This window comes from Anabrus simplex, chromosome 1 (assembly GCF_040414725.1).
Source record: "Anabrus simplex isolate iqAnaSimp1 chromosome 1, ASM4041472v1, whole genome shotgun sequence".
Taxonomy (NCBI): Eukaryota; Metazoa; Arthropoda; class Insecta; order Orthoptera; family Tettigoniidae; genus Anabrus; species Anabrus simplex.
The window spans coordinates 650,643,613-650,657,793 of record NC_090265.1 but is presented as its reverse complement, the minus strand read 5'-3'; the positions used below and the strand labels follow the sequence as shown (position 1 = coordinate 650,657,793).

The following is a 14,181-nucleotide window of genomic DNA, read 5'->3' as shown; positions in this document are numbered from 1 at the left end:
ACGCTGCTCCTTTCGTATATGCATTTTTGGGACATCCTTCCTCTCCATAGTAAGATGTCAGTCGATGTAGCTTTATGCAGACCCTGTTGACGTCATTACAAGCATCGAGGTAAAATGGTTCTGATGATTGGGATGGAGCTAATCCGAAGATTTTAAACTGTGCACAGCATATGGATGAACTTGTTCCCAGCATTACAGTGCCTGATAATATATGTCTATAAAATAGATTGTCCTGACTGACTGACTGATTCATCATCGCCGAGCCAAAACTACTGGACATAATGAAATGAAATGTTGGGGATACATTCATATTAAGATGTAGGTGCTTGCTACGAGAGGACTTTTTGGATATTCCGTCACTAAGGGGCGTGAAATTTTAAAATGAGTGTATCTATATCTCAAAACTTTAAAAGTTTACAGATACAAAAATTAGTATTTAGAATCTTCGTTAAAAATAAAGAAACGCGTATTTTTTTTTGTTTTCGGAAAATCCCAATAGGAGGGGTCTAAAGGGGTGAAAAAGTGGTTGAAAGCATTTAATGAGGATTCTTATATCTCAGAAACTGAAGATATTACAGATCTGAAAATTGGTGTTTTGGATCTCCTTTAAAAATAAAGAAACGTATTTTTTTGTTTGTGGAAAATCCAATTAATGGGGGTGAAAAGGGGGTTGATTTTTAAAATGAGTGTATCTGTATCACAAAACGTTTAAAGTTTATAGATGTAAAAATTGGTATTTAGAATCTCCTTTAAAAATAAGGAAACACGTATATTTTTGTTTTCGGAAAATCCCAATAGGAAGGGTGGAAAAGGGTGAAAATGTGTTGAATGCCTTTAATGAGGCTAATTATATTTCAGAACCTGAAGATATTACAGACCTGAAAATTGGTTTTTGGATCTATTTTAAAAATAAAGAAACACGTATTTTTTTGTTTTTGGAAAATCCAATTAATGGCGGTTAAACAGGAGTGACATATTGGGGTGAATTTTCTGAATGACTATATCTACAAAATACCTGAGAAACGTAGAATGATACAGACGTAAAAGTGGTATTTGGAATTACCTGTAAATGTAAAGAAACTCCTCTTAACTCCTCTTAAGGGGAACTAAAAAGGGGGTGAAATTTTAAATGAGAAATTTATACAGTATATCTCAAAAACTTAACATGTTACAAAAGTTTAAAATGGTATTTTTATCCCTATTAAAAAGAAACGCGTATTTTTAGTTTTCGGAAATACCACTTGGGTTGTGAGGGGGGGGGGGGGTAAAAGTGACTGAAAATGGCGTTGAATTATTTTAATTAGTCTACTGTTATCTAAGAATGATGTCACAGACGTGAAATTTGATATTTGGAATCTGCTTTGAAAGCAAAACACGTATTGTCGGAAAATCCAATGAATGGCGGGGGGGGGGGGGGGAGAATTGAAAAATTAATTGACTTAATTGTATGAGAATACTTACATCTAATAAAAACTATAGTTGTTGGGGCCTACAGATGTAAAAATTGGTATTTGGATCTCCTTTAAAAACAAAGAAAAGCCCGTTTTGGGGGGGATGATCTTTGGGGGGGGGGAGTGAAAAGGAGTTGAATTCCTTTCATGAGGACACATAAATCAAAAACTGAAGAAGTTACAGTCGTGATAATTGGTATTTTGAAGATCCCTTACTATTAAAGAAACAAGTATTTTTTGCCGGAAAATTCACTTAGGGGGGGGGGGGGTTGCGGAGGGGAGGAATGTGAAAGTGAAAACCGGGAATTATATTAATCTCAAAACTGAAGGAAATAGACGTGAACATTGGTGTTTGGAATCTTCATTAAACATAAAGAAACACGCCTTCTTTTAGTTTTATTTGGGGGAGGGGAGTAAATAAACTTAACGGCGGTGGGGTGTTAAAGGAGGTGAGACCAATTGATTTTACTGTTCATAATGTATTTATAAGGAGCCTCTCACAGCTGGGTTCCGTGGTTCAAATCCCGGTCTCTCCATGTGCCATTCGTGCTGGACAAAACAGAGGCGGGACAGGTTTTTCTCCGGATATTCCCTGTCATCATTCATTCCAGCAACACTGCCCAATATAATTTCATATCATTTGTCATCCATTAATCATTGCCCCAGATTTCGGGTGCTGGCACAATTCCTATTGTCGCCGCGAGATGGGGCCTTTATTCATACCATTCCTGACCCTGTCGAATGACTGGAAACAGGCTGTAGATTTTCGATGTACTTATTCTGATCATAAAACGATCATCTTTAATCTTTCGTGGGTTCGTTTTCAAGAGCCATCTTTTCGTTCGGAGAACGTTCCTAGATTACAGTAGTTTCTCCTGGCATATAAATAAAAAAAATAAACACATTTGAAATAAACGATAGGTATGAGATTGACCGTTCAATTTTTCACCTCTATAATAAGGTCAATAATGCACGGAAGTATGTCATTCGTACACTTGCCTACGCGCGACAATGGTGCTGGTCACATTCTCAACAATGACAATGGCAGCAGATGTAATTTACCGCCAAGTAGCGGTCTTGCATCTTGCTGTTGGGCCCAGAACATCTATAATAATAATAATAATAATAATAATAATAATAATAATAATAATAATAATAATAATAATAATAATAATAATACCGGGCGAGTTGGCCGTGCGCGTAGAGGCGCGCGGCTGTGTGCTTGCATCCGGGAGATAATAGGTTCGAATCCCACTATCGGCATCCCTGAAAATGGTTTTCCGTGGTTTCCCATTTTCATACCAGGCAAATGCTGGGGCTGTACCTTAAGGCCACGGCCGCTTCCTTCCAACTCCTAGACATTTCCTATCCCATCTTCGCCATAAGACCTATCTGTGTCGGTGCGACGTAAAGCCCCTAGCAACAAAAAAAAAAATGTTCCGGACTGTCGTCAAATGTGCGGACCGCGCTGGAAACGGGTCCTGGACGGGTAATGACTAAGAATGCAGTCCGGCCGCGGGTTCTGTACCGCCAAGGCACCCAAGACGACACCACGCCGGATCTCCTGAAGGATTTCTTCCATATTAAAAACGCTTATAGGGAAAGATGGCAAATATTTAGGGACCCAAGTGACCGGGTGGAATACCTGGACGTAGCCCGAAAAGTACGAAATCGATTGCTGGAAAGACAGATTGAAAAATGGGAGGAATTTTGCCGTAATCTATTAGAAAACTAGTCAGATCGCGAATTTTGGCGGATTATATATATAAAACAATAAGCATTCAAGTATAAATTTCAGTATAATACCATAGCGAAGCACGGGTATCTTGCTAGTAATTTATAAAGAAACAGAACACATAACAAGGTAAGAACTGCATTAACTTCTTTGTAAAACATAACATACATAGTGTAATATATTTTAAAAAACTTAATTTCATAAACGATTAATGTTTTATTTAATTTGAATGTTGCAGGGGGCATGGCAATTTTGGAAGCATGCTATTTCTTCGCAGTAAGCTGTTAAGGAGCACACCAACCTTGTCAACAGCATAACCAAGACTTGTATAATCTGCAGTAGTTTAATTTTGTAACTAATTACACAATACCTATTTCATTTTATTCAAAATGTTCTACTTATTGCATTCTCTTTGCCTCCTTACACCTATCGAAAATGTTCACACTTATACAATCTATAAAGGCTTGATTTACTAGGGAGTAACCTTGATAACGAACAAGTCTAAACATGCATAACCATGTCGACGTAATCGCTGCATGTTAAAACGGAATTTTAGTATCGCACGTGCTTAGTCCCGTCGGAGACAACTCTGGCACAGGTAGACAACTAAGTAGATATGCGTTATAGGAGGTGGAGGAGGAGGAGGAGGAGGAGGAAAAAGAAGGTAGTGTATGAGGTAAGGCAAAAGTTTAAAGTCCAGAGTCTCAACCGTCTGAGCCATTCAGCCTAGGAGGGTAAGGTAGGTCGTAGTGTACATTTTCTAATTACTAAATTGTGTGCCCATAAACGCCTTCTAAACCTCTCCGCAGTGAGGACATATAACGCTGTTGTTGGTTATTTGTCCATCGGATGGAGACGTAAAGCCTTGAGCAGACGTCTCGATGCTATTCGACAGAAGAAGGCTATGCGCCACTACCTGCTTTTACCCTCGCTCCATATATCATGACGTTAATTTTATCTTCCCTGCCTTTAGGAAGGGTATCCGGTATACGATCCTAACAGATTCATCTCATTACAAAAAAACGGACACCGTAGAGAAACAAGACAAGGAATGGACACACGTCATGCACACTTAGCCATCAGTCCGCATTTCAAATAATTTCCGCTGTGACGTCACAGCTCTTAGGAGATCTGTGCGTTCGGTTGGGCACATTTTCAAAGCACCCTCGCTTATTACGTCACAGCTCTGTCACTGATCCAAGGAGCGGACTAGGCCACATGAGGAGGGAAGGGCATCTGTCTGTAAAGAACTCGGTCAAGATGGTGACGCTATAGTTAGGCCCCTCCATAATGGCGACGAGAGTGGCATCTGACCGTAAGACTGGGCCCAACGAGCTCGATAGCTGCAGTCGCTTAAGTGCGTCCAGTATCCAATATTCGGGAGATAGTGGGTTCGAATCCCACTGTCGGCAGCCCTGAAGATAGTTTTCCGTGGTTTCCCATTTTCACACCAAGAAAATCCTGGGGATGTACCTTAAGGTCACAGACGATTCCTTCCCACTTCTAGCCCGTTCTTGTCCCATCGTCGCCATAAGACCTATCCGTGTCCGTGTGACGTAAAGCAACTTGCACACAAAGAACTGGGCCAAGTTGGCGACGGTGTAGTCAGGCCCCTCCAAAATGGTGTCTGTGAGGAGGTAAGTGCATCTGACCGTAAAACTGAGCCCAGGATGGCGACTGTGTGCTTAGGCCCCTCCAAAATGGCGACGGACCAATGGCGATGGTGTAGTTAGGCCCCTCCAAAATGGTGACGGAGGGTGGCGATTGTGTAGTTAGACCCTCCATAATGGCGACGGGAAGGGCATCTGACCGTAAAACTGGCCAATATTGAGACGGTGTAGTTAGGCCCCTCAAAAATGGTGACGGGAACGGTATCTGACTCGTAAAACTAGGTCAAGATGGCGACAGTATAGTTAGACCCTTCCAAGATTGCGTGGGGAAGGGCATCTGGCCGTAAAACTAGGCCCTGTCCAGTTAGGCCTCTCAATGAGATTAGGCTTGCTCTCTTATGCGAGATATGACGTCGGGAAGGGCATCTGGCCGTAAAAGTGAGTTTAGCCCCTCCAAAATGGTGACTGGGTGGTTAGGCTTGCTCTCTTATGCAAAATCCTCATTGCACTACTGCTATACTAGGTGTCAATGACATCGGGGTCAGAACTCCGTAACCCCCACTACTAAGGTCAATGGCGTTGGGTGCTGACTCAGCACAAAAAGTGCTGACGCAGTGATCTAGAACCGGCCTTGCCCTACTACTTGTATGTAATATAGGAACTGCTCACTGTTCAGTTATTCATTCAAACTTAAATTACTTACTGAGCTCGATAGCTGTAGTCGCTTAAGTGCGGCCAGTATCCAGTATGCGGGAGATAGTGTGCAAATGCTGAGGCTGTACCTTAATTAAGTTCACGGCCGCTTTCTTACCACTCTAGGCCTTTCCTATCCCATCATCGCCACAACACCTGTCTGTGTCGATGGGACGTAAAACAAGTTGTAAAAAAAAAAAAAAACTTAAATCGTTGGGATCTGTTTTAAAATAAGTTGTTTCACTTTCATAAGGGAATAACTAAGTACAAGTATACAAGATTGTCCACATGTTTCATTCCCACGTGATAGAGCACAATTTTGTCTTCTTATTCTGTTTAAATATGTTCAGATGTTCAGTATCCTTGCCCTCTTTTTGTTTCGTCATAAACCCAGCATGGGGCGTATCTAGATCACTATTTTTTCTTGTGTTGTTAAAGTAAACGTTATTTCGCGTTGGAAATTCCGCACGACTCGTTTAGCACCAAGTACACCCTGAGAAATGTTTAATGTACAGTGCTAGAAGGGTGATAATTCCAAGATCTTGGCACATGCGCGTAGCGAAATCGAACGTGTTATTTATTACTGTATTCTTATCTGATGCAATAAGTCTTGGACGCTGATACTGTGTTTTTCTTTATTTACTACGAATGCTGGAACACATCCAAGATTTCATCTTCCTGCGATGAAAAATCTACCCTGAAGGTGGGGAATCTGGTCCAGAAGTAAAGCGTCGCGTAATCCTCTTCTTAAAATTTGCTTTATGTTTCACCGATACATATACGTTATATAGCGACGATGGGATAGGAAATGACTAGGAGTGGGAAGGAGCGGCCGTGTGTTGAATTAAGGTGCAGAGCCAGCATTGGCTGGTATGAAAATGGGTAACAACGAGATGCCGACAGTGGGGGATCAAACCCACTATCTCCTGAATGTAAGCTCACAGCTGGTGTAATTCTTGACCGCAGTGTAATGCATTGCAGCCAAGTCCCTCATTATCAACGTCATCGTTATCCCCATTTGGCTGTGAAACGTGGTCGATGAATAAAGCTAGCCGTGTTTCTGAAGGATACTTCAGCTAATTCCATGAACCGCATAAATTACAAATAGTCATCCTTGACCGCATCAGACCTAGGATGTTTGCAGTGCAAAGTAAAACAGCGGCTCTCATATTTCGGCTATGTAATAACCTGCTGATTCACTGGAGTGATCTATTATGCTGAGAACAGTCAAGTGGCGAACGAAGACCATGTCGCCCAAGGATCCTCTGGATTGACACCATCAGCGCAGACGCCAAGATGGGAATGGAACAGCTGAAAGAAGAAGTTCAACACAATAGCGTGGCGAACCGTGGTCCATGAAGTGTTCGATAGCCGACCTCGACTGAACGGGTAGTGATGAATGTATTTGTAATAGTGATACAGAAATATTCTTGTTGATTAATCTTGAGATTGAGACCTTTATTCATCAGTATCGCTTACTTGCGATTACGAGCAATCGTATTGTTCTCGTGAATAATTCCGATTTTCCGCATTAAGTTGATAGGAGGATAGATACCGGTACCACATTAGGCAACTTTTCGTCTTCCAAAATACGAAAACGTCTGTCAGATCCTTTCGAAAGATCTTGAATTACTGCCTGGACAATTTTAGGACAGTTAGGCTGGGCTTGGCCGAAACTCAAGTGTGTATGAGTTTTCTGCGCTTCAGCTCAACCCGGATCACGCCAATTTTGAATACTATTTCAAAACATAGTGGTACATTACTGTAGAGTAAACGCGACGTCGCTAAATTTTAAAATATTATGATGGCTGGAATATCAGCATTGTTCTTTCAGTTCATACAACAAAGTTTGTATTGTAAAAGGGGACATACGCAACGTTCGTGCTAGCAAGCATTTTTTTAATGTTTTTTTTTTTTTTTAACTCGCATGACGAGAACACCAGATGGAATTTAAAGAGCACCATGGTTCGCACGAGCACCAGATTGAGAATGTCTGTCTTAGGTATTTCTACTGTTCTTCAGCTCGACGTTATATACGTAACAAGCATAGTGATGTTTAGAAGTAATAACTCATATATACTGTATGTATTGATGTTTGTCTGTTGATTTTCATTTATTACCTGACGACACACAAGTACTGAACAGTTTCAGTAAAATGTTTCCTTCATAGTACGTTTCTGTCTTTTGAGCAGTACGTCATGCTTACATTAATCTCAATGGCATGTTCTTAGTATTTTCTCCTGATGCATAGCGCTTATGTCGATGTCTTCGTTTTTCTTTTGTAGGTGAAATGGATGATGTACTGGATCGTGTTCGCTCTCTTCACTTGTGCAGAGACTTTCACGGATGTGTTCCTCAGTTTCTGGTAAGATTGCTTTTAAGGTTGTAATTCTAGAATAATATCATTATACACTCAGTATAATGTTCACATTTTTCACAACTTTTCAATTCAATCATGTGAGCCTCTGTCCCGTTCCCTGTACCATAATATGGATTATTTTTCTAGCCGTGTGTTGTAGTTTTGATGGGGGCCCACCGCTTGCTTCCCAAATTTGTGGAATCAAATTCTGGTTCATTAGGCTAGCATTTAAGAATGCTTGAAGTTGAATGCTGACTGTGATCAGTAAATGAACTGCTTCAATAAAGAAAATCCTTTTTTCAGGGCAAAATTCAGCTTTTCTGACGGTACATAATATTCATTAGAAGTTCGCTCGTATCATCTTTGGACCAGTGAATCAAGATCGCGTGATCAAACCCGGCAAAGATACAGGAACGTGTAGAAGAAAGTCTACTTGGCATTATGTCGTACGATATCTACATATAAAAGACTTGGTGACACAGTAAATGTTGATCCGATAAAAAGTAATTAACTGAATCATCCATCACCCAACAGCGGTCCGTTTGTTGCTGTGTGGTATATTTTAAAAAACGGAACATCGAAACAAGCCTAGATGGTGTGAAATCAAAATGCCTGAACACGATTGCATTTATTTATTTATTTATTTATTTATTTATTTATTTATTTATTTATTTATTTATTTATTTATTTATTTATTTATTTATTTATTTATCGTATGGCTTTTAGTGCGGGGAGTGTCCAAGGACATGTTTGGCTCGCCTGGTGCAGGTCTTTCTATTTTACACCTATAGGCGAGGTGCGCGTCTGGATGTATGATGATAATGGGGTAGGGAGAGGGTGAAACCTGGTGTCGGCACGTAGCATACTCCTGTCGAATAAAACCAAGGGGTCTGCTAAAGCCTTACATCTCCATCCGACTGCCAAGTCACCATCAGCAGCGTCATATGCCCTCACTCCATATGGGCACTGCGGAGAGGTTTGTAATTTAGTTCAGTCTTTTGGCACGCAACGAAGTGGTTAACAATTGTATACCATCACCTCTCCTACCCTGCTGGCCAAGAATCTGATGGTTAAAATATTTTCGAACAGTGGGACTCAAACCCGCTAACCATGGCTTCAGGCAACCAGACGACCTCGTACGATACAAGTTAATAATGTCTATAAGTAATACCACTATATCTGGTAATTGCTAAATAATTGCTGTCTCGTTTTTTTTAACCTTTTCTAGCCCAAGCATTGAAGAACTACTTTTTTAAGTAACTTATTACTATATTCTTAACAAGCATTCCCTAACTTATTTGTGTACTACATTTCAAAATTTTGGGTTGAACCCAAATTGCTTTTTTGGGTGTGGGACTTTAAAGTCCCGTCGGGCATCTAGATCCAGGTTTCCGGGTGTGAACTTAGTTAAAATAATCATCTCACAATGGACACATTTACAGTACTCTTTTAATAAAAAGGACACAGGAGTACTATTAAATCAACAATTTGTACAACTAAACATAATGACACACACACAAATCATGTGGTTTATGAGACAAAAACGTGTTTTTGTATGAACATCTTCCCTATCCTTTCATCTGATCACAGACTAGCATTTTGTGGTATTGCACAAAGCAGTTCTTCTCATTGAGACGCAGGAATACATTACAGTGTGGACATTTGAAATGGGGTCTCGATTTAACTTTGTGGGAGCTGCAAACTTCACATCGCCCCCTACCAGGTACGAACTTTGGGTAGTGTGCCTGTGTTGCCCGTGCGGACATCGCGTGGAACAGAGAAAGCTGTTTTCCTTCGTTTTATATGTGATTTGCATATCACTGCCTGTCCAGATTTTCTTTTCTGTCCACATGATACATCCTTCCTTGTCTTCAACCCTTGTGCAGTGGAGCGTCTGAACTCGAGCATGGCAATTTTGTCAATGAGATCATTATACAACGCGTAGGCATTGACAAATGTAATATCCAGAACATCCCCAAAATATCCTGTGCCACCATTTCCTAGACTTTATACATGTTATAAATAAATATAACATTTTTGTATTGAAAAGGTGGACCGTTTTAAGTTTTTCCTAACATCTTTTCTCAGTTCAGTACGGACAAAATGAAATTCCTATGTTTAAAAAAAAAAACAAGGCACGAAGACGATCTACAAGATCAACACCGTCCATGAACTGGTTATAGTCGGGCACAGTCTCTGGACACACTCACAACTCTGAGCCATCTTTCATTGTTCTTCGCACAGTGGTAGTTTCAGTTCCATGATAATTTGAGATGAGGTGGGCAGCTCTGTTGTCTTTCCATTTATAAACTCCTGTACCCAAATTTGAGAAGCGATAATCACAATCCCCACAAGCCATCTTCTTGTCATCCACCAAGTTGTCTGGCAACCCACGTCTAGTATGACGAATCATCCCATAGGCAAAAGTTTCTTCTGACTTCAGTTTTTCCATTAACTTTGCCGTAGAGAAAAAATTGTCGAAAAATACAATCCTTCCCGATCCCCAAAATGGCCTCGTTAACTGCAGAACAACACGTTCTCCTAAACCGTATTCAGCAAATTCTGCATTTTGTTCCCGCTTGCCTTGATAAACTATGAATGAAGGAATTTATCCCTTTTGGTCAGCTACAGGCCACAGCTTGTAACCGCGTTTCACTGGTTACATAGGATTACACTGTTTTAGCGAGCTTCTGCCTTTGAATAGTATAATGGATTAATCGACACTTAGTTTCCGCGTACCATTGTAAACTTCCTTATATCTGACATTTAGGCTGTTGATCATTGGTCTTAGTTTGTACAGTTTATCCCCATTGTTTTGTGGAACTGTTGTTGTCATTCACGTGCAAAAAGCGCAAAATATCTTCAAATCTAATTCTAGACATAGTCTCAGCTACCGCATTTACACCCAAATCTGCACTTGTAGCCCAATAATGCTTCCATGACGGTAAACAGTTGTAACCCATCAGAAAGTTTATTCCTATAAAGGAAAGTAATTCATCTTCTTGTAGGTTTAGAATCTTGCTATTCTGTGTAGCATAAAGGTTTGATTGATAAGTTATATCTTTGATGATAGGTTTTACCAATGTCAGAAAGATATCTGTTGGTGTCCGACAATATGACTGAATCATGGACAGCATCTGCAAAAGCAGAAATGCAGTAAATATTATCAACTCTAATTTACAATCGCTGACGTTTATGCAACTCATTACTGGGCGGTGATGCTAAACACTCATTAATTGTTACCTTCTGGTTGTTTGAACGTTCGCATCGTTTTTGTTGCATTCCCTTTCTACCAGTGGCGATCAGGTTCCGGAAGTCTCTTTGCGGAATTTCTCTCAGGACATTCTGCAGACAAACTGGGTACAGAACTGGCATCATTTTCTCTCATAGTGTTATCAGGAAATTGATTCTCGGCATTTGGAGAACCGTTAATAACTTGTACCATCATTTACAAGAGCAGATGCAAACATAGAATCAAAATTATTTTTTGAATCATTACTAGTATTCAAAACATTCAGTGAACAGTTTATCATCTTCGCTGTCTATATCAGAGTTGTGAGGGTTATCTGGTAAGTCTTCGGGTAATAAGTTAGTTATATCAGCATCCGATATCACATTTGACGTGAATACGCAAAAATGGTACCTTCAAAATACAGGTTATGTTACTTGTGCACGGAATGTACTCTTGATGCCCGACGGACATTGCAGTCCCAAGTAGACTTTTACACTTTACTCTTGTTACATTCAAACAACAAACCGTATAGTAATTGGCCACCCTACCGCTATTGGCCAGTACTGATTTAAAGTTCAATTACAAGGCAGTGGCAGCATTTAAAGTCTGATTTTTGTCACCAGATGGCAGACCTATCTTTTATTCTCCATGAGCATACAACATTTTCCCTCCATTAGCTGTGAGAGTTCGAAATGGCAACAATCACTTGGCACAATATTTAATATTGCGATATTTCTTGTAAATTTATTTAGCATCAGGACGTATTTGAAATATTTCTGATACTGTTTCGATATTGTCCTAGACGCCAGGGAAGGTTACTGAGGTGTGTTAATAACCAATGAGTTAATGTGATAATGTGTAAGATTCATTGCAGTGTGTACCATACACGTGGGTGACCAATAACTGTAACAGAAGAAATTGCATGATATAGCTTTTGGCCACCCCAGCCAATAGCTGTGTTTTGGAAGTCGATAAAAATCGTCGTTTTTATGCGGTAGACAAGCTTTTTATATGATCAGAATATCAATATTCCTTGGTTTGTGTAATAAAAGCAGCTTATAGAGTTATGGCCACCCGGCCTTTAAGTGTTTTGGGGGTGGTCCATTACTGTAACAACTTGTGACTGGTACTTTGTAGGTAATTTTAAAAATGCCTAAACTTCCAAAATGCGATCCTTCTTCTATGGAAGCAGTAATAGCGGAAATATACAATGATCCTGATAAATCTCTGAGTGCCGTGGCAAAAAAATATGGCTTACAAAGAACCAGTCTACAATTTAAATTGTAAAACCCTGCTCACAAGGATTCTTTCGGTCCATTACTAGTTCGCACGAAGGAACAGGAAGATCATTTAGTCAGGTAATGTGTAACATGAAGGAGAGACATACACAGTTTGCATTATTGCTATAGTTCTTAACAATGAAAGGGAAATTTAATCTTTCTAGGTGGATTCTCGAAATGACAAGGAAAGGTTTCGCGAGAAAGAGAGAAGACATCATTTCCAGCGTACATAATTTTTTGACATTAAGTCCACAGCCGAACCCTTTCGAGAACAACCGCCCAAGTGAAGGCTGACTGAAGGTAATAAGATATTCGTAGAACTGTTTATTAGTATCCATGTAATTCTAAATTCTTTTCAAGATATTGAGTTCTCTTTTTTGTTTATAGGCTTTCCTGCATCGTCATCCTCAAATAACGAAGATAACAAGTGAGACAATAACAACGGCAAGTTCACGTGTCTGGGAAAGTGATGTTAGGAAGTGGTTTTGCGAAGTGAAGGACTATATTAAAGAACGTTCACCTCGAAGAGGCTATGAAAGACCCATCTAGAGTCTTCAACGGAGACGAAACAGGTTTCCAAATATGTCCCTCAACGGGTCGAGTGCTAGTGAAGAAGTGATGTTAGGAAGTGGCTTTGCGAAGTGAAGGACTATATTAAAGAACGTTCACCTCGAAGAGGCTATGAAAGACCCATCTAGAGTCTTCAACGGAGACGAAACAGGTTTCCAAATATGTCCCTCAACGGGTCGAGTGCTAGTGAAGAAGGGCAAAAAACATCTATTCCATACAGGAGGGACATTCTAAGGAGAACATAACTGTTACGTTCACCTTTTCAGCCAGTGGGAGAACATGTTGCCCAATGATTGTCTATCCTTATAAAAGAGTCCCTGAAAAGATTTCCGAATCTGTTCCCAAAGAATGGGGAATCGCTCGAAGCGACAGTGTGTGGGTGAGTGACTGCCGAGGTATTTTTTGAATACATAGCAAGTGTGTTTCACCCCTTTCTTGTGTCATGTGCCATGATTTACAGATTGAGATAATTTCACTGTATCCAAATGCTACCCGCATCTTACAGCCTGCCGATGTTGCTGTGTTTCGTCCCCTGAAAGTATGCTGGCGAAAGGCAGTGCATGATTGGTATTCTAATCATCCAGGTGAGGTTCTAAACAAATTGTTGTTTGCTCCTCTGTTGAAGAAGGTAGTTGAGTCTGCTGCCAAACCTGAAACCCTGGCAAAAGGTTTTGAAGTATGTAGTATTTTTCCTTTAAATCCTGATGAAGTGGATTACTCAAAATGTCTTAGGAAATCTAATGTGACAGCGGTCCCGAAGGAGCAGGGGCAGATTTCCTGCAATGATGAAAATATCTCAAATGTAGTTATTAATGTTGGCACTTTTTCAGCATTGTAGGAGCCGAAAACGTTCAAACGTTTAAGAATAGCGATGGTATGATTCTGCGAGAAATCAGCGAAAATTTTCTCTCTTTGTTCCGAATATGGAAATATTTTAAGAAAGAGAAGACCTTCAGGCGAATGTTAGGCACCGAATTAAGCAGCGCAGCAAGTGGCATGATTCAGTGTAACAGCCACTCATCCAGTCTGAAGGATATTGATTGCCAATCCACCAGCAGAACTCCTGAGAGCAAATCGACAGGGAATATCAGTAGCAATGTGACTCCAAACAATGCCTCACAGCACAGCCAAATAAGAGCAGAAACGAGCAATGTCTCAAGCAAGGGAATGTACACTGACTTAGCAAATGTCATGGGATAGTCACCTAATAGCGCGTGGGGCCTCCTATGGCCCTGCGAACTGCAGTGAGAC

General features: G+C 40.4%; 1 protein-coding gene across 1 annotated transcript in view; it reads left to right on the top strand.

The window, feature by feature from the left end:
• Positions 1-14,181, top strand: part of LOC136857276 (uncharacterized) — a 300,734-nt gene that overhangs the window by 132,090 nt on the left and 154,463 nt on the right. Inside the window, exon 3 of the mRNA XM_067135803.2 lies at positions 7,775-7,854. Within this exon, the coding sequence (XP_066991904.2) occupies positions 7,775-7,854 (80 nt within the window). The remainder of the gene's footprint in view (positions 1-7,774; positions 7,855-14,181) is intronic.